The sequence below is a fragment of the Engystomops pustulosus genome, chromosome 9 (assembly GCF_040894005.1).
Source record: "Engystomops pustulosus chromosome 9, aEngPut4.maternal, whole genome shotgun sequence".
Taxonomy (NCBI): Eukaryota; Metazoa; Chordata; class Amphibia; order Anura; family Leptodactylidae; genus Engystomops; species Engystomops pustulosus.
Genome location: NC_092419.1, coordinates 41,832,778 through 41,856,140, shown reverse-complemented (window position 1 = coordinate 41,856,140; position 23,363 = coordinate 41,832,778). Strand labels below are relative to the sequence as shown.

Here is a 23,363-nt window from a genome sequence, read left to right as displayed (position 1 = left end):
ACTTCATCAAAGAGTGGAAAAAACAAAAAAAAAAAACGGTTCAACATCTCATTAATATATACTGAGCGATCATCACCCGGCCCGGGTGAGCAAAAGGTCAGGTGTACTAGGCCTTGGGCAGATTTACCTGATGTCTCCCCTCAATAGTGCCTCCTCCTATGAAGGTTATGACATATGGTCTTACCCATAATGTCCTTATTTCTTATTCAGCCCTGACTGATAATGGTGGTTTGATCTACCCAGCAGACCCCCCTTGTAGATCCTGTAACATCTCCACCCCCCACATGTCCGGGCTGTGTCACCTCTCTATGAACCATCACTGTGTACTCGGAGTCTCAGATTTGGATGGAATTGTGTTTTCTAAGTCTTCCTCTGGATCAGGTTTCAGTCCTTACTGGAAACAAGTGTTATTTGCTTTGAGAGCTTCTGTTCACTGCCAGGAAAACCAGACCATGATGTTGGAAGGATGTGAAGACCCCAGTGTGGAACTTAGGGGCTTAAAAGACATGTTTATATGTGCAGTTTTCATCCTTTCCAAGGCCACAGCTGTTCTCCATCTGTGTAATCTTACCTGGATTATATGTGTTATAACTGGGACTTCATGTTTAATCTTACACATACCGTGTCCCATATTCCCATGTACAAAGATGTGGTCTCCGGGGTACCTTGTAAGCCAACTACTGCCCTATCAACAAATTTTATTAGTTCATTCATTTTCAGAATTTCTGGGGATTTTAAAGGAGTTTTACAAATTTACGAAAGTAGTTATACCTCATCAGTCATCTATGGCTTCCATTACAACACTTCCTTGTTTCCCCACCAGTTACTGTATACTACATGGGTTACACAATACGTGGCCTCAGTGGCTTGTAGTAGTGACTATGACAACATTTATATCCCAGGGTTGTAGCTGGACCTGGAGCACTACGGGAGTTTCCTCACACCGCTGTGTTCTTTGATCTTTGCATTCAAACTACCCCAGCCAATCACCTCTGCTAAAATATCTAACTAGAAACCTGTTACAGCTGTTACTCAGAGCAGAGGGGCTGTGCTGTGAGATCTTACTAAACGAGTCCAGCTACAATCCTGAAACATAAAAGCATTTTTCAGTCCTGTGTCTACCATATCATAAAAATTTCTAATACATCACAATGACACAGTACCACGTTTGGTGGGCTCTTGCCTCACAAATTCTGCGGGTGACAGAGTTGGTGTAGTATTCTATCCCCTCCAGCCCAACCCACTCATTTGAAAATAGCAGCAACACCTGGCCCCTGCCTTTATGAGATGGAGTACCCCTCTAAGGGTGGTGAAACACGTGGCGTTTTCAGCCTGTTTTTAGGCAGTCCAATTCAAACTGCATGAGTTTTTTTAAAGGACTGCTTGAAAACGAGACTAAGAACGGGTTCAAAACGACACGTGTGACACCACCCTAAATGCAAGAGCAGTTTTCTTATATAATCCAATGACAATGGGGTCTGATATTTACAATTCGGAAAGTTTAGCATTTCTGATAAGATGCTGGTTAAATACAGCTTGAATAACTCAAATATGAAATATGATTTTGTAAAGGCTCAGAGTATTTTTATGTTCTGCTAAAGGAATTTTCTGGTCTCCTTTTCTACTAATAACCAACACGTCACACAGTTGTTTGGTGGGTGTGCAATCATTGGCTGGAACAATATACTGTGTGCAGTATAAAAGTGCAGAGTACAATTTCCAGTGACTACCTGACCTGTGACCCGGGACCTACCCCTAGTCAGTGGTATTATTATTGTCAGGGTCAATGACATCACTTACCATAGCATTGGAGACAGGAAAGGCATGCCTTATAAGATTCTCAAATATTTCCAGCTTGCTCTGCTCTTCCTGCTTGTAGGCTAGCCGCAAGTTCCTCATATCCTTCCGAGACATAAACACAACGCTATCATCTGGGGTGATAAACTGAGAATGTTAAAAGCAGAGGAAACACAAGAATTTTACTGTTTAGGGATTTCATGTGTAGGTTTCCCGTGTAGTGACACTGGAGGTCACCAGCCTTCTCTATATGGTGATAGAGAGGTCATCGCCTGCTGCTATAGTTTTTAATGGTGGTAGAGTATTATTTTTTAATCTCGCTTTGAGTTCCTGATCAGGATTTTTGGCACATGGTTATAGGTCTCTGGGCAATAGGCAGGGTGCCTATTAAAGGAAAAGTCTACCCCTCCATAACATCCACAGGCAGATACCTTGCACACGATCTCTATACCACAAGAGTTACTTCCTTGGCTTTGTACTCCAATCTTCTCCACTCGGCTGATGACACCCAGAGGGACATCGAGGATGAATGGAGGGTCCTGCAATACAAGACGGGTAATGGAAGTATTTATTACCTAGGTGTGAGCAATGTACTGACATGTAATAAGTTAATTTCCAGGCATCACAGCACATACAACTCCAAATAACGTCTATACATATTAATTTCTAGATACAAAAAAAAAAAAAGTTTTCCCATAATTGAGTGCATACAACTAGAAAAGCGTGATCAGGTCACTTGGGTCCAGGACTAGATCACTATATTTCTCCAGACAACTTACCCTTTCCACGTTCTTGAAATACATCTTGAAATCAGTCACTGTTAACGTCCCACTTACGGCCCCCCAAAATGGACAGATGTACATGACATCCTTAGCTGTAAAATAAGGTTATATATTAGAGAAGCAGGCAGCATGGATGTGGTGAGCTTGTCAGGACCGCTGCTTTTACATTTAAAGGGAATCTGTCAGAGGCCACAAGCTGCAGCAGTAAATGACACAGAGAGGTTGCAGCTTGACGCCCAACAGAGGGGAGAAAAGTCCAGTGTGGATTTATCCACATGGGGCTTTTCTAAAGGAGTAAAACTGCCTGTAGAAGCGTAATAAACACTTTTACATGCGACCCCTGACAGAAGAAATCCCCAAACCAATATACTGGAGCCAAGAAGCCATGACACATACAGGTTTTGCAGTGGCCTCTACGCTGCACTCCTAGATGACCTCAGAGTATAATACACATACTAAAGATCAGTTTCTGGGTTATTAACTTAAAAAGGAAGACACATGTCCTCCATCTGATCACTGTGACCAATGTGCCCCCCCTGCTCTATTCATATAGGGCACTTCACTATGACTGATAAAGTTGTCAGATCCCCAGGTGTCCAATGCTTACCCCCCCTATCAACTTCATCAACCTCAATGCACATGCGTTGCACATGGACTTCTGGTCACTTTCACTAGAATTCAGAGATCACCAAATATGCCTGGGACCTTTAACCCCAGCTAAACAAGGTCACGCTGAAGATTTAATGGTCCCAAACAACTTGAAAGATTCCCTAACACTAACATTTCCACAAAGCTTATTTTTCAGCGTCCTCAGGGTTTATTCAGGCAAAAATACTGAACATCCATTGAAGTATATTAGTTCCCTGTACTTTTTTTTGTATGTAAATTAGCACCTCGGTGCAACCACAGAGCATCCCTCTACCCCAACGTCGTCACCCAGACCATTGCATTCAACTACACAAACCCTTCCTTCTCAGAGCAGATCCACCTTCATCGTGGCTTCACACGTCCCCTGCCTGAAATCTTTGTACAATGGAGGCCTCGGTGAGTGCAGGGGATGCACGTCAGGTTCTCCGCCTGGTTATTCCACAGCAGTGCTCCAGGAGCACGTCCAAGGAGGAACAAGGTGAAGATGACCAAAAACGGGGCACTAATAATGAACATACGACTGTGTCATTCATAACTGCTATGGGCAGAGTAACCCTTTAGTTGCTGAGTGAAAAGCTCAAGGGAGGTGGTAGGCAAAGGAAGCTGTATCATGAGCAACACATATCACCATCCCTGGAACCCCAACAACCACATATTTCTTTTCTATTTGAGTCCACTCTAAAGCTCCCTCTAGTGGTGGCAGCTAGCAGACAAAATTTGATTATTCACTTTTTATCTATCCAGTGGATCGAGAGCAACACAGAAAATGAATACATGGTGCATAGTGTGGAGTGTATTCAATATAAACTAAAAATGCAAAAAAAAACAAACAAAAAAAACAACATCATTTAGATGTGATACTCATCTTTACTCACCAATGGCTTTGATAGACTCGCCAGGAAAAAGTGGTGCCTCCTCCATCTGTGCCAGCTTGTTCCCATCTCTCAGAGCCTGGCAAAGAGAAGAAGTGTGTCATATCCCAGCTGTGCCAACAAGTAGAGGCACTTTCCCCCTGGGAGGAGTGGAGCTGCTTAGAAAATGACTGGTGAAGAGAGGATTAATAAGACACAGTGGGCTCCGTCCAGTCTAGATCACCTCCCGTCACAATCATTATCTCATGTATAATAAATTCATCTTTCCACAATTATTTTTGTAAGACCCAGCATCGGTCTATGGGCCGATATCCAGGGCGGCCATTGATTTCTGTCGACTGCTCATAATGGTAACGCTCATGGAGTAACAGACATGCTTGTGCTATGAAGCCCCCTGCCGGGAGGTCAGCGCAGAAATCGATGTACTGCTTTTATATCCGCTAGGAAGCAGGAGTTGAGAATAGAAATCAATGTCCGCCTTGCGTCTGGAGATTGAATGGAGCCCATGAAAACAAACGCAGTACACAATGTGAGCTCGGGCGCCGCCATTAATGTGAGATCCTTACTGAAACGTTTACTTATTGCGGTTTAATCTGGAAGACAGAGAAAAACTTTCAATAGAATTTAAAGGGGATTTTTTTTTTTTAATTTTCAGCAGGACGGGACCTTTTGCAGAATTTATGCAGCAGTAATTCGTATCAATTTCACCAGCAACAGAAAACAGCCAAAATTGTCTGGTTAATGCTGCGTTATTCCTGCGGAAAGAGGGTGGAGCTCAGCATCTGTGTTGCAAAGGTTGAATTCCACACTGGGATCCGCTATAATAAATCCTTGTGTATTACAAACTGAATGCAGGTGGCCATGGGGACTACACATGGTCAAATACTAAAATGATGAGTATTTTGGCTGTGGAATAAGGGGCCAAGACAGGGTTAATGGTGCTGATAAGTAAGTGGCCACCCAGTGCTGAAACCACACATGAGAAAGGATACAGCTTTATACTTGTCAAAAAACCCACAGAATGAACATATCCTTGAAATTCTACACAGACTCTAGTGCCCCCACCAGTACATAATCCTCTCACATTAATGACTGCATCACAATGAGCAGGTAAAGCTAGAATGCGGATATTAACCACAGAGAACTGCTACAACTAGAAGGCTAAGTTCACACTACAGTACAAATCTCTGTTCCTTGCCTTAGTTACAAAAAAGAACGGAGGTTTCACGTATCAATTAAAAATCCAATTGACATGAATGTGAATGGGATGTAATCCGTTAAGCGTTGCAGTACTTCTTCTCCGTTGCACAGATAGCGGATACCTGCCAAACTGACCATAACGGATGGCACAACATTTACATTGACGTCAATGGGATTTTTAGCTGATGGTTAAACCTCCATTCTTTACCTATTAGTTAAAAATCCCATTGACGTCAATGTAAATGTTGCGCCATCCGTTATGGTCAGTTTGGCAGGTATCCTGCAACGAAGGAGAAGTACTGCAACCTCCATTTTTCTCTGCCCGAAAAAATGCAGAGATAATGGGTACCTGCCTAAAGGGAACATAATGGATGACAACAAATTTACATTTATCACAATAGGATTTTTGATTGAAACCTCCATTCTTTACTTTTTTTTAGGGAACGGAGATTTGAGCGAGAGAGTGAACTTCGCCTGAGAAGTAATGGCGGCTTCACATGATGTTCCTGAAAAGGAATGTACATTTATAAGCAGGGTCCTTCTACAAATAGAACAATCTCATATCATACGGTTCAGGGCTGCATTTACAATTCTGCTGGCTTCAGAGCAGAAATCCCCCAACCTTCCTGTGCACCATAAAGCAGGGGTCTCAAACTCGCGGCCCGCGGGCCAACTGCGGCCCGCGGGACAATATTTTGCGGCCCCCACCTGGAAAAGCACCGCCCGCCGTGTATTCACGGCGGCGGTCGGGTCGCGCTGCATGGAGAGGGCTCACGGGCTGAGCCCTCTCCATAGCCGGTAAGTCTTTGCTGCATATTGCAGCTAGCACCGATCGCGGGTGCTTTCACAGCGATGGCTGCCGGCAAAGCTCAAAAAGATAGCGGCACATGGGCGCCGCCATCTTACCTGGGATCCGTCTCCATGGTAGCCTCGGGTCTTCTATCCCAGATAAGCCACTAAAAAGAGCACGGAGCTATTTTTCCGAATCTGTTCTCTGTGCTAGGCGCCATGCACATGATAGTGTTGTGCTCCTTGGCACAGTGTTGGGGACAACCTGAAGACATATAACTGGTTTAGGGACCCCTAAACCAAGTTGCAAGCTCACCTTCATATTTAAATGGAACCTGTCAGCAGATATTGACCTAATAAACCACTAATAGTAAGTTGTCATGCAGCTGAACACCTTCTATATCATGTTTCTTTCATGGTCCAGAAAATCAACTTTGAAGTGAGATGTTAACTGGATGTATAAAGTCAAGTAGGCGGAGAGTTTAACAATGAAGTTAAGCTCTCCCCGCCTCCTCCCCTGTGATTGACATCATGCTCCGGACTTCTAGAGATCTGGTTAGTAATGTTTTTGGATGCAGGACCAGCAATTATAGTGAAGGGGGGTGTTCTGGGACAGGGAGAGCTTGACTTCAGTGCTAAATTATCCACCTCCTTGACTTTATACAACTAATTCACATCTCACTTTAAAGTTGATTTTCTGGACCATGAAAGAAACATGATATAGAAGGTGTTCAGCTGCATGACAACTTACTATTAGTGGTTTATTAGGTCAATATCTGCTGACAGGTTCCATTTAAATATGAAGGTGAGCTTGCAACTTGGTTTAGGGGTCCCTAAACCAGTTATAGGTCTTCAGGTTGTCCCCAACACTGTGCCAAGGAGCACAACACTATCATGTGCATGGCGCCTAGCACAGAGAACAGATTCGGAAAAATAGCTCCGTGCTCTTTTTAGTGGCTTATCTGGGATACTGCAGGTTGGTTCCCAATGTAAAAAGCTACTAACATACTACTAAAAGAAAGGAAATAAGCATAAAAAGAAATAACCCAGGACTGTCTGCCATCTAAAAGCTCACTATCCCAGCTAACACTAGACAACAAAAGGCTCCCTCTCACCAAGGTCCTAAAGGGCTATTCCCATCTTGGACATTAGGAACTCTCCGGTCAAAGCTAATATATTGAATGTTGCATGGTGCAGGGCCTGAAGGGAGGAACATGGAGTCCTAGAAGCTGGAGTCATGCTCCTCCTTTCAATGTTTAATTCAATGAATCAGCTTTGTAGCGTTCCATTAAAGACATGGTAACAGAAGAAGGTGACGTAGACCTATAGAAGGGGATGGAGAGAGGGGTGGACATGTATGGCCACCTCTCTATTCATTCTCTGACCGATTCTCTGGCCATCAGCTGGATTACCAAATAGAATGGGCCTCATTTTAGCTGCAGATGTAAGTCCCGGGGGTGAAACATCATATATACTAAGCATTATAAGAATAACGTACGGTTGATAAAACTTGATTACTGATGGATCAAACTACCGCAATGATGATATCTAAATGATAACTATAGGTATACGATGGATTGTACTAGGAGTAATCTAAAATCTAGAGACATGCACTAAGGTGATAGAAAATAGAGGGGTCCAACTTGCCACCTGCTCGGCCTCCGTTTCGGAATGATAGCCATTGTGCTCGTCCTGTATATCCTGTGTGTGCACGAGGCGGGACAGAACAGAGGCAACAAGAGAGAAATAATCATGCAGACAACAGATAAAAGGACAGGTCAGACAAGACATCAGCCGTATGTGACAGCACAAAGTGGAGAGTTAACGTCCTCTTTGGCGTGTAAGTCACCACATGCAGAATCCGAGAAGACAAGCGTATTATTACCAATGAGGAAGGACTTCCTAATCCGCGGCTCCAGGGCGGTGACCCATCAGATCTATATAGTAGGAGTCATCCTCCTAGTGCTCTGAAACCTGCAAGGAGTACGAGGCCACTTCCTATGTCGGCCAAGATTTCATTCTCACTGCATTTGATGTGTAACATATGTTTTGTGTCCCCCATACATCTAGAAAGGTCTCCAAAGACCTAGTAAAATTTTAACTGTATGGAATAGGGCTATAGGGTGTGTTACTCCAGATGTATGAACTATGTAAAAGTGTGACATAGGGGCATGATTAAAAGAAAAACATGGAAGCCGATAGGTGATGGATTCCACTATATGCTCAGAATTTGTCATTGATAACTTGTATATGAAGGTGGCAGTTTGCCCCCCACTGTTACCACATATATCACAGCAATGTACAAGTAGCTTATCCCCTTCATAGTGTGGTCTCACTCAAAGGTTATTCTTGGCTTCTAACACAGACCTGATTACGAGGCAGTGGTGGCAAACCTATGGCAAGGGTGCCAGAGGTGGTACTCAGAGCCCTCTCTTTGGGCACCCAGGCCATCACTGGCCTCTTCAGCAGTATTTTATAGGGACTTGAAGTACAAGAGGAGCAAGGAGGTGTGGACAGAGCTGGATTATCATTAAAGCCCCTTCTTAGGGCCTGTGATTCATCCTGTTAAGGGGACCTTAGAGGGAAGCTACAATAATATTCAGAATCTTTTCATCTTTCTTCTGTATTGGTGTCTTCAGGACGCCAGTACTTTCGAATCTGTGACACAGCAGGGAGCAATAAGTTACTTTAAATTGGCATTTGGCACTTTGTGAAAAATATGTGGCTTTTGGTTCCAGTTTTGGGCACTCAGTCTCTAAAAGGTTCGCCATCACTGCGATAGGGGGTCACTTGTTGAATGGTGGAGGCCTGAGCCCCAAGAACGAAGGTTGGAGCACCGGCAAAAAGCAACTCTGACCCATACTAATAAGAGGATTTGAAATCCAAAAATTCCACCTTGGTATCTGCCATGTATGTGCCACTGATGGATCAGAAAAGGTACAGACAAAAGCTGGCACTGCGGGGGCATGTGTATAGCGATACGTTCCACCATTAACCATTAAGTGGTTGCAAAAATGTAGTTGATATGTTGAGAATTTGGGCACAGATTCCACATCTAATTCTGCATTAACACATGGAGCAATACACGGCATGGTAGAAAGCTGCAGGGACTATGTGTGTCACGGTATGGTGATCTGGACACGGCTATTATCACACTATGCATAGGACTCTTCAAACCCAAAATACCTCATGGTGTATCTGCATGTAATAGATCTCATAGACGTCACAGCTATTGATATCTGCAGTGGATATTCCATACGTCAATTATAAAAACCAGTAACGAATGCAGAAAACCACTGGGAACCAAGTTACCCAATGGAGGTCAAGATTGAGGAGCGGATTTCTTTCCGTTTTACTCAATGGAAGCCTCTGGAGTTTTTCACAAGGCGGAACATGTCATGTTGTCTCGCCATATGTATAACGGGGTAATAAAGTACCAGATCACTCAGTGGTAATGATACCGGTAGCTTCTTTTAGTGTAATAGAGTTTTGCATTGCACGCCATGCCAACCTGAGAGATGTCAGATTCGAGCTCTTCTTACAGTAAGGCATAATACAGACGTAAATGAATGTCAGAAGAGATAATATGCGCAGGGTGCGCTCTCTGTGATAGACAATTACAAGGAGCCAGACACACAACATGCAGGAGGAACACAAGGGGGAGTCATGCGGATCGCAGCGGAGGTGCAACCATCTGCATCATGCGCCTTTCATTAACAAATTATAGAAAGTAGGTCGTACTCACAACATTTACCTGTAAGCAATCCGATATTATCAACGAGGCAATGTACAAATACAAATCATTACAGGGAGATATTCCCACATACTGTATAAACATCTCTGAAGACCCCCACATAAACAATTACAGTACAGGAGGAAACACAGCCTATAAAAGGGGTTTAATCTACAAATGTCCTATGCACAGGGCAGGGGATAGGACCAGAAGTGCACCCTCAGGATCCAGCGTTGGTGGATGATTCTCTCCATCCACATCTCTGGGACTACAATGTTATGCACAATGATTGGTTGATGGTGTGAACGTGACAATAAAATATAAGAGTCATATGTAGGAAAACCCCTTAAAGGGCACCTACCACCCCGATTCTACCTATAAAGGTAGAAGGGATGGTAGGTGGATGAATAAGACGTGAGGATAGCCCTTTTTTGGGCTAATCCTCACGTCCCGGGTGTCTTTTAGAAAACTTTATTTCAGGTATATACTAATTTTTTTATGCGGCTACTGGGGCGTGGAGTAGCCGGACATGAGGCTACTAGTCGCGGCTACTCCACGCCCCAGTAGCCACGTTACCCCGCCTACCAGGTAATCTCCGGCGCGCAGCTCCTGGTAGCTGCGCGCCCTCGTCCGGGTTCCCCGGCTACTGCGCATGCGCAGTAGTTCCGGCCCCGGAGCTGCGCAGCCAAAGGCCTGCGTTCTGCGCATGCGCAGAACGCAGGGGATCCGGACGAGGGCGCGCAGCTACCAGGAGTAACGTGGCTACTGGGGCGTGGAGTAGCCGCGACTAGTAGCCTCATGTCCATCTACTCCACGCCCTAGTAGCCGCATAAAAAAGTTAGCATATGCCGGAAATAAAGTTTTCTAAAATACACCCGGGACGTGAGGATTGGCCTAAAAAAGGGATATCCTCACGTCCCATCCATCCACCTACCACCCCTTCTACCTTTATACGTAGAATCGGGGTGGTAGGTTCCCTTTAAATGTTCTTGTTTTAGCAGAACCGTCAGGTCACTGACAGTATGAGGTTGCCAAAGAGGATCTAAATTCTCAAATATAGGAGATTAAGGCTTTTATTCTTAAATCCTTGTTTATGTAGACTTGCACATCAGGTTCACATTGCTAAACGGAGTTGTCCACTTTTAGCAAATCATTTATATTGTTTGTGTAAGGAAAAGTTATTCAATTTTTCAATATACTTTTTGTATGAATTCCTCACCATTTTCTAGATCTCTGCTTGCTTTCCTTCTATAAAAAGCTTTTAAGTTTTATTTTCAGTAGATATAATCCGTCCATGGTGATGTGATGTACACAGAGGTCCTCCTACACGTGCATGTCCATCACATCAGCATGGACAGATTTCTATACACTGGAAGTGAATAGAGATGCTTTCTATACACTGAGAGCAAGCAGAGTTCTAGGAAACCACGAGAAACTGATAAAGAAAGTATACTGGAAAATTGAATAACTTTTCATTACACAAATAATATCAATTATTTACTGAAAGTGGCCAAGCCCTTTAAGGCGCACTTTAGTTACATAAATGGGACCCGTCACCTCTCGCGTTACATTCGTTTCAGGGAATTATTGCATTCCCCATGAATCAGAAATCCAGGATCACCTTTCCTTAATACTCTGTGGTGTGTAGATGACTGTAATTCCCCCCAGTATCTATCAACTAAGTAGGGGTTCCACTAAAAGGTGCGTAGGGAAACCCCCCAGCTAGTAACACCAACTTACTTTAACAATGGAGCTATACAACACATACATACAACAAAAAAAATAAAACCAGAAACTATGAGACAAATATACTGATTCTTAGCCGACGGTCTGGTCGTAGACAGCCGGATGAAGCTGAAGACATGGAGCACATATGGCGAGGACCAGGCGTGCTGCGCTGCGGAGGACTGACACTAAGGAAAGCACATCACGCAGCAGAGGTATTGACCGTCTTCTGATGATATGGAGCCACTGCCTCCAGTAACACATATATCAAGCTGTCACCAGTAAAAACCAGGGATGGAAGCTTACGTTTTATCTCAAGCCATTACAACAGAAGTGTTCTGCAAATACTCACCAGCCGTGTGCGTAAGGGAAGCGCCTGTAACTGGTGACATCCATAAAGCTATTAAAATTCTATGGAGGATCATTAAAGTGGGATCTCCGACAATAGGGATTTATCATCTATCTAGACTGAGGTCTATAGAAGTCTATAGAACTAATGGAGTCAGATGAGTACACGTTTTTGGGCAATGAGTTGGGGCTCAGGGGCAGTAGAGCATTAAAGGGGTTTTCCCATGAATAAAAGTTAGGCCCTATCCATGGGATAGGGCCTAACTTGCTGCTCAGTAGGGATCTCAGTGCTGAGACCCCCACAGATCACGAAAACAATGGGTCCTATGGGGTCCCATGTCCCTCCGTTGGACCCCTCGTCGCTCTGTTAGACTAATGGAGCAGACGGCCACATGACCGTTCTGCTCCATCCATCTCAATGCAGAGTGCGGCGCTCACCGATCAACTACTATGAATAGGTCATCAGCAGAATAGGAGCCCGGAAAAAACCTTTACAAGAACTGGGTAGTGGATCTTTCTGGAATAAATTGGTTTCTTGCTTAGGAAAAAAATGCTACGTAGGGGCTGTGCTTTCAACTACACAAACAACGGTAAAACCACAGAGGCACTGGCCCGTAGCAGTAGCCGATGTATTCAGTACAATACTGAAAGTACATGTACCCATAGAAGAACACAGATGATTGGGGCAAATTACAGTGTAGAAGACACAATGCACAAACAGGCCATCAAATGTATACAATATAATACACGGCACAAGTGAACACAAACCTGTGAAACTACAGAGCACCCATACAAAGCACAAGTAACGCAAGCAAAGAATCGACTAAAAAAAAAAATCTGAATACGTTTTCACAGCACGCAGGAGACAAACCGTATGATGAGCATCAAGATCTCCAGGTAAATAAGAGGTTAAAAACATTCCAGCAATGTGGGGGGCGTTTGACCTGGGTCAGATCATATCATCACCTACATAAAGGTTTTGGGAATCACAGAGATCTTGATACTCAATTTACAAAAAGTAGATTTAACAGGTGACACATAATAGACAAACAGGCGAGAGGCCGAACTGCCGGACAGCGCAAATCTCTTACCCGTATATCGGGCCTCTTGTAGACCTGTTAAGATGTACAACAATGTCAAGGCAAAGTACTTACTCCGTACTGGCAAACATGTTATCTGTTAGACATTTTTGTTTTTTTGGATCTTTAGGGGACTATGTGGGAGAATATAGATTTCCTGTAATGGTCTTATCCTTGGACATTTGTAAACTGTATTTATTGACTTGTTATTATTTTAATATAAAATAATTATATTTTCATCTGAATGTGGTAGTGTCACACAAGATGCTGGGTGCTATAGTCCATGCTTGTTTTTTTTAGGAGCGCAGTGTGTGCTGATGACGCCAGGATTTTTACTTGGCAAGTGAAGATAACAGGGAATGGTATTCTTCATGCTGATGACCAATTCACCTTCTGAGAACATTAAGTAATTACTGTAATAATCACTCAATGCTTCAGACGACATTTTCATTATCACGCAGACAGACTCCACCTTATTGTCACTCACCCTGTAATCTCGAGAAACATTTTCGGAGGGCACAGAACCAGAAATCTGGCTGGATATAGTGGCGGCAATCAGCTGCTTGCACCATTCAACGTGGGATCCAGTAGGACTGTAAAAGAGAACAGAACCACCCAATAAGCACCATAATAACAGATCTATAAACTGTTACCCAGCACCCTGACATTGAGACAGGGAAAAAAGTGAGGGCATTGTGCACCGCGGTGAACAAAACCCAAATGACCGCTCAGTACTTGATATGGTGAGCGGAGTGAAGACCATACATTATTCTTGCCATCACAAGGCATTTTGGATGACTACAGTATATTATCCATTTATTGCTCAACTGGAATGGACTTTTTTCTTTAACTTTCTTTTAGAAGATATTGGGGGTCAGCTATCCTAGGCTTCACTTTACATATCAAGAACTTATAACAGATGTATATTGGTAAGAAGATAGCGCCATCTATACCATAGTGGCGGTCCCTGCTTACTACATGCACTTCAGTGGGAGCGGCACCTACAGGGAGTCAGGACAGATTATACACTGCGGATGGATCTGTCCTCTTCTTGCCCATCCATAGTGTGAAACACCTAGCGGTAAGGATGAGACAAATCAATCACCTAAGAAACAATGGAAGTTTCATCTGAATTGCAGACACTAAGCACTAATAAAGCCACATCTTTCTCTTCACACTCCCCATCATTATACAACTCAATCTAATCCATAGAGATGACAGATCACTCATGTGACAGGACGTATGACACAAAGCAAGAGGTTTTAGGATATTTAGCTAAAAAACAAAAAACAAACTAACATTCCATTTTAACACAATAAACTCTGAAATACATCAGTTCTCTGACCTTTCGATAGCTCTCCGCTTATAATCTAGTCTTTAGGATACGGAATAACATTTTCCTTGCCTAAGCTTCTGCTAGTACGCCTCAGTTTGTAAGAAGCAGCTGTTATATTCATGGAAGAACTCTACATTTCATGGGCGATACGCTAAGCCTTCACAGGGCGTTTGGCCGGTCAACTATGTTGCGACAAACTAAATAGCTGGAATAGAAAGTTTCCGTGTCAGAAGCAATCAGGAGCGTCCTGAGAAAGAGGGGAACGAAATAGCTCATGTGCAGATTAGCCCTTCTCTCACTGCGAATGACCTTTATAGGAGAGAGGGGAAGAAAGGATCCTGGAAAAGTAATGATCCAACGGCGGAATGAGGCAATGGTCTCCGAAGACATTACACGTTATCCAAGTATTGTTATTTTTTTAACATCCAATCATGGACTTTCCAGGATGAAAGATTTTCAATCAATCTAATTCTACAAAAGATACATTTTATAGGATATGACTACACATGGTTTGCTTGTAGTCTGTTACTAGGGAAACGTTCAGCATTAAAGGTCATCTATCACCTGATCATACCAAACCAAACATACAGACATACAGGTGTGCGCCCCCTCTGGCAGGATCTGCTCTGCTTTTAGCTTCTTATGCTCTTGTTTTTAAGAAAAAGGTGCTTTAAAAATTATGCAAATGAGTCTGAGGGGCTCCAGGCTCCTATGGAGCCTGCTGCCATGCTCATTTTCAGGATTTTAAAAGCCTTTTTTACTAGGGCATAAGAAGCTAAAAGCAGAGCAGATCCTGCCAGAGGGGGCGCACATCTGTATGTCTGTATGTCTGGTTTACAATCCTTGATCTGGTGATAGATGTCCTTTAAGAATATTAATGATTACATAGTAAGGGGGTCCGTAGCGTTAAAGGGATAATCTAGCACCTGCTCTACTTACTTCCTTCTAAGCACACGGTATAACACAGAACAGTGGCTGTACATGGTATTGCAGCAAAGCCCTTATATACTGGATTTGGATTAAAACATATGTACCCCTTAGAACAGCTCAATTTAAACTAAGGAACTATACATTTAGCTGAGGGAACCCCGATGCAGGTACTACTCTTTTATTTTCCATCAAACCTGGTCTTTTCTTCACAAATCGCCTTTATATTGTATGCAAATTAGCAGAGGGCACTCCTGTGCACGTCACACTGGGCACTTGCGCTCCTCTGCTCATCATTTATTCACACCTCCTGCTCCGATTCTGTATCACCCTCTTGGATTCACGGTGGTTAAGTGGTTAGCATTACAGCCTTGCAGTGCTGGGGTCCTGGGTTCAAGTCCCAGGGTCAACATCTGCAAAGAGTTTGCATGTTCTCTCCATGTTTGCGTGGGTTTCCTCCAGGTCCTCAGGTTTCCTCCCACACTCCAAAAACATACTGGTAGGTTGATTAGATTGTGAGCCCTATTAGGGACAGACAGATTTGGCAAGTTTTGTGCATATATATTCCTTATATAAAGGAATTATTATTATTCAGCGGTTCCCAAGAGCGAGCGATGTCACCCGTCTCTCGGGAATGATTGTGCATGCGCAGTCGGATCTCTCAATGCACAGCTGCCTGCTCAACATTGCTCTTAGAAACTGCTGAATCCAAGAGATGGGTCAGGATAGAATCAGAGCAAAAGACGTGAATAAATCATCAGCAGAGGAGCGCCTGGTGTTAATCTGCAGAAAATATAAAGTGATAAGTGAAGAAAGTGGTTTTATTGGAAAAAAGACCCTGCATCAGGGTTCCCTCAGCTAAGTGTTAAGTGTCCTTGGTTTATATTGAGCTGTTCCAAGAGGTAGAATTTACTTTAAGCTGAAACCAGGCCACATAACAGAAGGATGTGACATCATTGGCCTGTGAAGTAGAAGTGATGTCCACAGAAATACTGCCACTAATCCAGCCGTGGACACCCCGCACTACCACCAGTTAGCTGCTGGTGGACACCACTTTTACTTCACTGGCCAGCTATGCCACGTCCTTACATCACATGGTCATGTTGAAGCTCTATGGTTAAGTGATCTGTTTTTTATGTTTGATACGACATGATAATACACATTTTTATATAATTTTTCCTGCCCATGTATAATCGCTGACATATTATTTGTATCCATGTATACCTTCCCATCAAATTTTTTTAGTGGGAAAATCAGGACTCTCCTCTGGGCTCTGCATCACTACTGCTTTGCCCTTGGAATGGAGGCTGAGTTGCAATTCCCAGGGCTGTCCACTACACCAGGGATGGAGCTATTCATCCAGCTCCACTCTTTGTGCTGATTCCACAGCTGGAGGCAGATTGGTGAAGGTTCTGAGTGATGACCCCCATGGATGTGATAATGATGACCTGTCCTATGGATAGGTTATCAATATCAGTCTGAGGGCAACCCAAAATAAAGGGGCTTTAACATGTAAACTAAGCTGTACGGAGGACCTGTTTATCTGAGCATCAGTCCAAATTGTACAAAAATACACCTCTCTGTGGACAGTGATCTGAAAAAGGAAACTTCCTCTGCTGCTGTGAGATCACACCAGACAGAGGTAAAGAAGACAGTGTAACAGCCTGTGAAGCTAGAACATGAGGGTGCTCTGGTAACACCCCCAGAGCCCTTCTGGTTAATTAGCATAATTTAAACAGTTGATCATGTATAAGATAAGATTACCACAGTCACAGTGTCTGTATTTACGAGCAAGTGGTTTCTCATGATGGATTTCGATGCTAGACAACAGATCATCTACAGATGTGGGGCACAGATACACGGAAACACAATAGATACTGGATACATTTATAATAAACTTAAATTAATATATTTTAGAGAAGAAAGTAACATTATAAATAGAGCTGAGCGGACCCAAACCCAAACTGAAACCACGGGTCTGCACATCTCTAACCAGACATAGTGCAGAGTGTAGGATCTGCAAGCTCCAGAGTATACGCTCTGTGTACCTTATATGTGTCCCTACATCCAGATGGAAATCAGTTTGGATAAACAGTGGAACCTTGGATAACAAGCAGAATTAGTTCAGGGAGCAGGATTGTTATCTGAACTTCACGTAAATCAAAGGCGTTGATACAGATCATGTCCCTATCTGACGAATCTTTAGTTTACATTGATAGAGTCAGGTCCCGGCACACGCTGTCATTGTCCGTGTGCTCCCCGGGTATGTGCTCCCGCATCTCACCCGCTTTCCACATCACTTTTGATGCCTCTTTTGGTGCAGTTTCTTGCTTTTGTCTCTAATCTGAAGAAACTGCTGAGATGCAGTTTTATCTGCAACATGTGAACACGGCCTTAGTATATAATGAGGCCTCACAGACACAATAATATACAGGATTTCCAACACTACACATGGCATTACCATCAATGCCTCCGGTGCTACCAGTGCAGGGCTATTCCCTTATATATCAGTCTTCTGAATGGATCCACAACTTTATTTAAATGGAAGTTTTTAATGCAGTTTTCAGGAAAAAAAAAAGTCAGCAGTGGATCCATCAGGAGACGCACAGTATACATCCCCACTATATATTCCCATTACTTATTATTCCACTTCTGATTCTGGATTAAACAAAAGAATCAACATCTAGAGGTCTGACCTTATACCACACAGTCACTTATAGAAAATATTTGTGCTGTGCTGGAGCAGATCTCCTACTTATGTTCCTGCACTGACCCCTGTTTATACATCACATCATTTTCTGTCCTGACATAAGATGAGAAAATCTGATGTCACCTGATGGAAAGCTGTGTGACACCACTATGTAAGGTCAGGGGGTGTGTGGTGCCCCCCTGCAGGGTCTGATACCACTCTGTAAGGTCAGGGGGTGTGTGGTGCCCTCCTGCAGGGTCTGATACCACTCTGTAAGGTCAGGGGGTGTATGGTGCCCTCCTGCAGGGTCTGATACCACTCTGTAAGGTCAGGGGGTGTGTGGTGCCCTCCTGCAGGGTCTGATACCACTCTGTAAGGTCAGGGGGTGTATGGTGCCCTCCTGCAGGGTATAAGCCTGATACCACTCTGTAAGGTCAGGGGGTGTATGGTGCCCTCCTGCAGGGTCTGATACCACTCTGTAAGGTCAGGGGGTGTGTGGTGCCCTCCTGCAGGGTCTGATACCACTCTGTAAGGTCAGGGGGTGTGTGGTGCCCCCCTGCAGGGTATAAGCCTGATACCACTCTGTAAGGTCAGGGGGTGTGTGGTGCCCCCCTGCAGGGTATAAGCCTGATACCACTATGTAAGGTCAGGGGGTGTGTGGTGCCCTCCTGCATGGTCTAATACCACTCTGGGGGTGTGTGGGGGTGTGTGGTGCCCCCCTGCAGGGTATAAGCCTGATTGTCAGTCACTAGGAATGACCTCTGACCCGCCTGATGCCAGGGTCACCACTACAGTAATGACCCTGGACATGTAGGGAGGTTCTTGTAGTCTTGGTGCATGTGTCCCGCAGAGCTGACACTCTATGCCCCCCTTACCTGTCCAGGGTCTCCACGCTGGGCTGCCGGGAGCTGGGCAGTGACGGCGGGGCTGCAGGTCTGGGAGGTTTCCTAGCAGCAGATGCTCCAGCGGTGCCGCCTCCTCCTCCCCCCGCAGCGCTCGTCTCCAGCCCCGGCACTTTCTCCATGGCTCTTCCCTTCCTCTCCTCCTCCTCCCCGGATGCTCGGGATGCAGCTGAGCCGCTTATCGCGCAGGAAGAGCCGGATTGGAGGCCTCGGTTTCCTGGCGGCTTCCTGCTGTGATGGAGGAGGAGGGGGACCAGTGACGTCACCGCTGTCACCCTGCGAGGACCGGCATGCACCACGGCACAGGCACAGGCTCCTGGCTCGGCGCTGCTGTACGCCCACAATGCACCGCGCTCCTCTAACCCCGCTCTATGGAGCTGACAAGGCGGCGGGCAGGGCGATATTCACACGTTCAGGCGTTTGGTTTTAGTTTTAGAAACTTAAATTAGAAATGGATTGAATAAAGAGAAAGTGACTGTCCCCAAACACGTGGCCGTACACTGGCCACATACACGGTGATGTAACTGTCAGTGTAATGATCCATCCTGCCACAAGGGGCGCACTTGTACTTACAGTATGGACCTGGCACATGCCTGTGGTACCTGCCTCTCTCACCCCGGGGCCCACAGAGGTCACTGGTCCCCTAAAAACTTATCTATTCTCCAAGCCAGATTCACATACAAATGAAATAATGCACCATGATGAGAAGCTATTGTAATACTTTGTAAAGGCGGTAGCGGGTAAGTGTCCTCAAAGGGAGGAAAATAAATCCTCTCACAAACTGAAGCGTTAAAGGAGTTGTCCAGGATGATCTATCACCAGCCTCTGTGTAGAGAATGAAGACCTGTGTGTTATGTCCATCCCTCCCCATGGCGCTCATAGTAAACAATGAAACACTTTAAGTCTCTGGTATAAATGTATCAGGCTGTGTTCACATTACATTTGGTGTCATATGTTATAAGGACCCATCGGGGTCCTTTCCCCTTCCTGTATGCAAGGAGAGGAGTGTGCAATGGTAGCAATCAGTGATTGGCTGCTGCCAGGGCCGGATTAAGATTGGTGGGGACCCCTGGGCGCAAAATCTGGTGGAGGCCCCCACAGAACGTAGCCCAGACAGGGTACACATTTATCATCCATGTAATAGGTAGACCATATACACAAAAATGTAAAGGGGGCTGTGATCTGGCCGCACAATTTGTAAATAATTAAATGTACAATTAATAATTGTAATTAATATACAAATTACTAAATGTACATCCCCAATTAATTATTAAATGTTCAGCCCCCCAGCAAATAATGTAAAGCCCCCAGTGTACAACGTACAGCCCCCCAAGCAGTTAGCATACAACCCCCAGTGTACAATATATCACCCCTCCCCCAGTATACAATTTATCTGCCCACCAGGAACTATTATATATACAGTAAAGCATAACCCTGTAATGGAGGGGTAGGGAACCTATGGCTCGGGAGACAGATGTGGCTTTTTTGTTGGCTGCATCTGGCTCTCAGACAGATCTTTAATAAATAGTGATGGCTGCTGTGTGTCTTAGACTGATCACTGTACACAGGCAGCGATGTTACTGCTGCCTAAGTCCTTTGTATGACCCAGGCGCCATCGTCTAAGCCTGGGTCAAAGAGAAGAGCGTGGGAGCGATGAGGAGCTGGCTGCAGGGAGCGCAGGCAGGTGAATATTCTGTTTTTTGTTTTTTTTTGCTGTGACTACCTATTTACTGGGGGGGATGTGTTGTGGCTACCTATCTACTGGGAGTATGTGCTGTGGCTACCTATATACAGGGGGCATGTGCTGTAGCTACCCATCTACTGGAGTATGTGCTGTGGCTACCTATCTACTGGGAAACATGTGCTGTAGCTACCTATCTACTGGGAGTATGTGCTGTGGCTACCTATCTACTGGGATTATGTGCTGTGGCTACCTATCTACTGGGAGTATGTGTTGGGGCTACCTATCTAGTGGGAGTATGTGCTGGGGCTACCTATCTACTTGGGGGCATGTGCTGTGGCTACCTATATACTGGGGGACATGTGCTATGGTTACCTATCTTGTAGCTGCCGGTCTTTATAGGAACCCGGGAAGTGGGCAGCACCAATCAGCGGTGCACACTGGTCCTTTAAACCCGCGAGTGCCAGCACGCTGGCCAGCCGGGAGCCGGAAAGTGGTGGGTTGAGTGAGCTCGGAAAGGGGCGCCACCACGGAGAGGGGCACGGGTGTGCCTGCGATCCAAGACCTAGATCACCGGGGCACCCGTGAAACTGGGACTACCTATCTACTGGGGGGCATGTGCATATGGTACGGATCTCATAACATTTTTAAATATGTGAACTAGAAAGAAAGAAGAGGAATGTGCCGTATGACAATACAAGAGTAAACCTTTATTCAAATACAAAACAAAGCAAATCTCCCGGCATAGGGATGATAGAAAGCATAAAGACATTTAAAAATGTACCAAGTACATATCAGACCATATAGTTGGTACTGCCAGGTAAGGCAGTCCAACAAACCATTTCCTCCACTGACAAAAAGGAGGTATAGGAACCACCCTTGATGGTATATAAGTCAAACAAATAATATCTTAGTAGGCACACAATACAAGCTCTAATATAGATAATATAGTAGTAGAAATATAACAATGGTCTAAAAAGCAATGTGCTATCCCTATTGTATCTAAAGGTAAGTCAGAGAGAGCGTATATATGAAGTGTCCATACATTACAAGTCAGTAAGACAGGTCAGGAGGCTGTGTGGGACAAAGTCCCATGCTGTCCACAGTCAGGGTGGTTCGGTCGGTGGATTGGAAAGGGAGGGCTCCCTACTACTGTATGATCTATATTAGAGCTTGTATTGTGTGCCTACTTAGACTTATATACCATCAAGGGAGTGGAGGAAATGGTTTGTTGGACTGCCTTACCTGACAGTACCAACTATATGGTCTGATATGCCGGGAGATTTGCTTTGTTTTGTATTTGAATAAAGGTTTACTCTTGTATTGTCATACTGCACATTCCTCTTCTTTCTTTCTAGTTCATATATTGCTATATATGTGCCGATAGACATTGTATACAGTTTTGGTTGTGCTAGGTGCCCTAAATATTTTTAAATATGTGGCGTTCATGGCTCTCGCAGCCAAAAAGGTTCCTGACCCCTGCTGTAAAGCATAACCAGCTTCTAGGGTACAATATATCAGTGACCTCACCTCCTCTTCATTCGGGATACATTTTTCCCTGCTCTGCCATAGACACGTGGTCCAGCTGCCGCCTAGCTCTCCGAAGCAGGCGGTGAGCCAGAATTGGACCCAAACACACAGCGGGCAGCCATGCGACCACACCCGAATCGCCCACACTTAAGGGCTAAATGGTGGGGCCCTGGGGCACCCCACCCCCTATAATCTGTCCTGGGTCTCCCCTGCTGCCGTATCCGCTTGGAGAGCTAGAGGAGGGATGCAATACGCCACTTCCGCTTCCCATAGCCTTCAATCGTCTGAGTGCAAACGTCGCTCAGCAGGATGTAAATACGTGGCTTGTATTAAAGCAAATGTAAATATTTTTTTTTTCCATGTTGCTCTAGGTGGGGTCCTTAGGGCATTTGTACATACATGCGCAGTAACTCGGCTCACTGCCGAAAAGAGGAAGAAGTTGCTGTGGATGCGTGGGCACAAGATGAATATCCACAGAGTGCTGGGGGGCCGCTGACAGAGGTAAGACTTCAGAGGCGTAGTGTAGCCCTAGTCCCTCGCGCTTGGCCAGACTACTCCACGCCCTAGTAGCCTCTGACGTTCATCAGCATAAAGAATAAAGGTTTTTGTTTGTTATGATTATAGGTTTAGATAAGGATTAGTAGATAGAAAGATATCTACCATCAGAAATATCTCAGTCTATTCCTGATGGTAGGTCTCCTTTTAAGGAAGTCGACCATCAAAATTCATCATGATAAACCATAGACACTTCGGACGTTCGGACATTCACACGGACGTATGAAAACGGCTGTATCCGTACCATACCGTACCGTTTTTTTACGGATTACATACGGCCACATTCATTTCAATTGACAATACGTCTGACCATTTATATTGCCGTTGTTAACACCGTTCCGTACCGTGCCGTATAAAAATATAGAGCATGTCCTATTTTCTCCCGTATTTCAGTTCCGTATGCCCTAGAAGTCTATGGGAACATATAAAATACGGGATATATACGTATATACATGCTGTATACGGATGAAAAACGTCACGTATATACGGCCCGTAAATACGGTACTGGAGAAATCATACGTCCGTGTGAATGTAGCCTTACTCCTAGATCCATGTACGTGACTGTGGTAATCTTCTTTAATTTGTTATCCATAGCCTCCTTCCCTTCCTTCTAATATTATGCTAATTAAGTGCTATATTGGGGGGTGGGGCATCTTCAAAGGCTGTTACTCTGCGCGGGAGCACCTCCACTGTGTGAGATTACAGCAGGCAGAAGGGGGGAGGGTCAAGAGAGCAGGAGGAGACCTTCAAAAGTGTAAGAGCCTATAAAG

The 23,363-nt window shown here is 44.6% G+C and overlaps 1 protein-coding gene across 6 annotated transcripts in view; it reads right to left on the bottom strand.

Moving 5' to 3' along the window:
- MTMR1 (myotubularin related protein 1) overlaps window positions 1–19,124 on the bottom strand; it is a 39,287-nt gene extending 20,163 nt beyond the window's left edge. The window contains exons 1-8 of one of the 6 annotated variants that reach the window (XM_072124746.1): window positions 18,801–19,124; window positions 13,461–13,566; window positions 12,986–13,009; window positions 7,736–7,789; window positions 4,103–4,178; window positions 2,577–2,671; window positions 2,229–2,336; window positions 1,801–1,902 (exon numbers count right to left, since the gene is read on the bottom strand). In XM_072124746.1, the coding sequence (XP_071980847.1) occupies window positions 1,801–1,902; window positions 2,229–2,336; window positions 2,577–2,671; window positions 4,103–4,178; window positions 7,736–7,789; window positions 12,986–13,009; window positions 13,461–13,566; window positions 18,801–18,949 (714 nt within the window). In that variant the 5' untranslated portion in view covers window positions 18,950–19,124. The remainder of the gene's footprint in view (window positions 1–1,800; window positions 1,903–2,228; window positions 2,337–2,576; window positions 2,672–4,102; window positions 4,179–7,735; window positions 7,790–12,985; window positions 13,010–13,460; window positions 13,567–18,800) is intronic. The other 5 variants (XM_072124747.1, XM_072124750.1, XM_072124748.1 and 2 more) reach the window with 5 other exon arrangements.
- Between the last annotated feature and the right edge of the window lie 4,239 nt (window positions 19,125–23,363).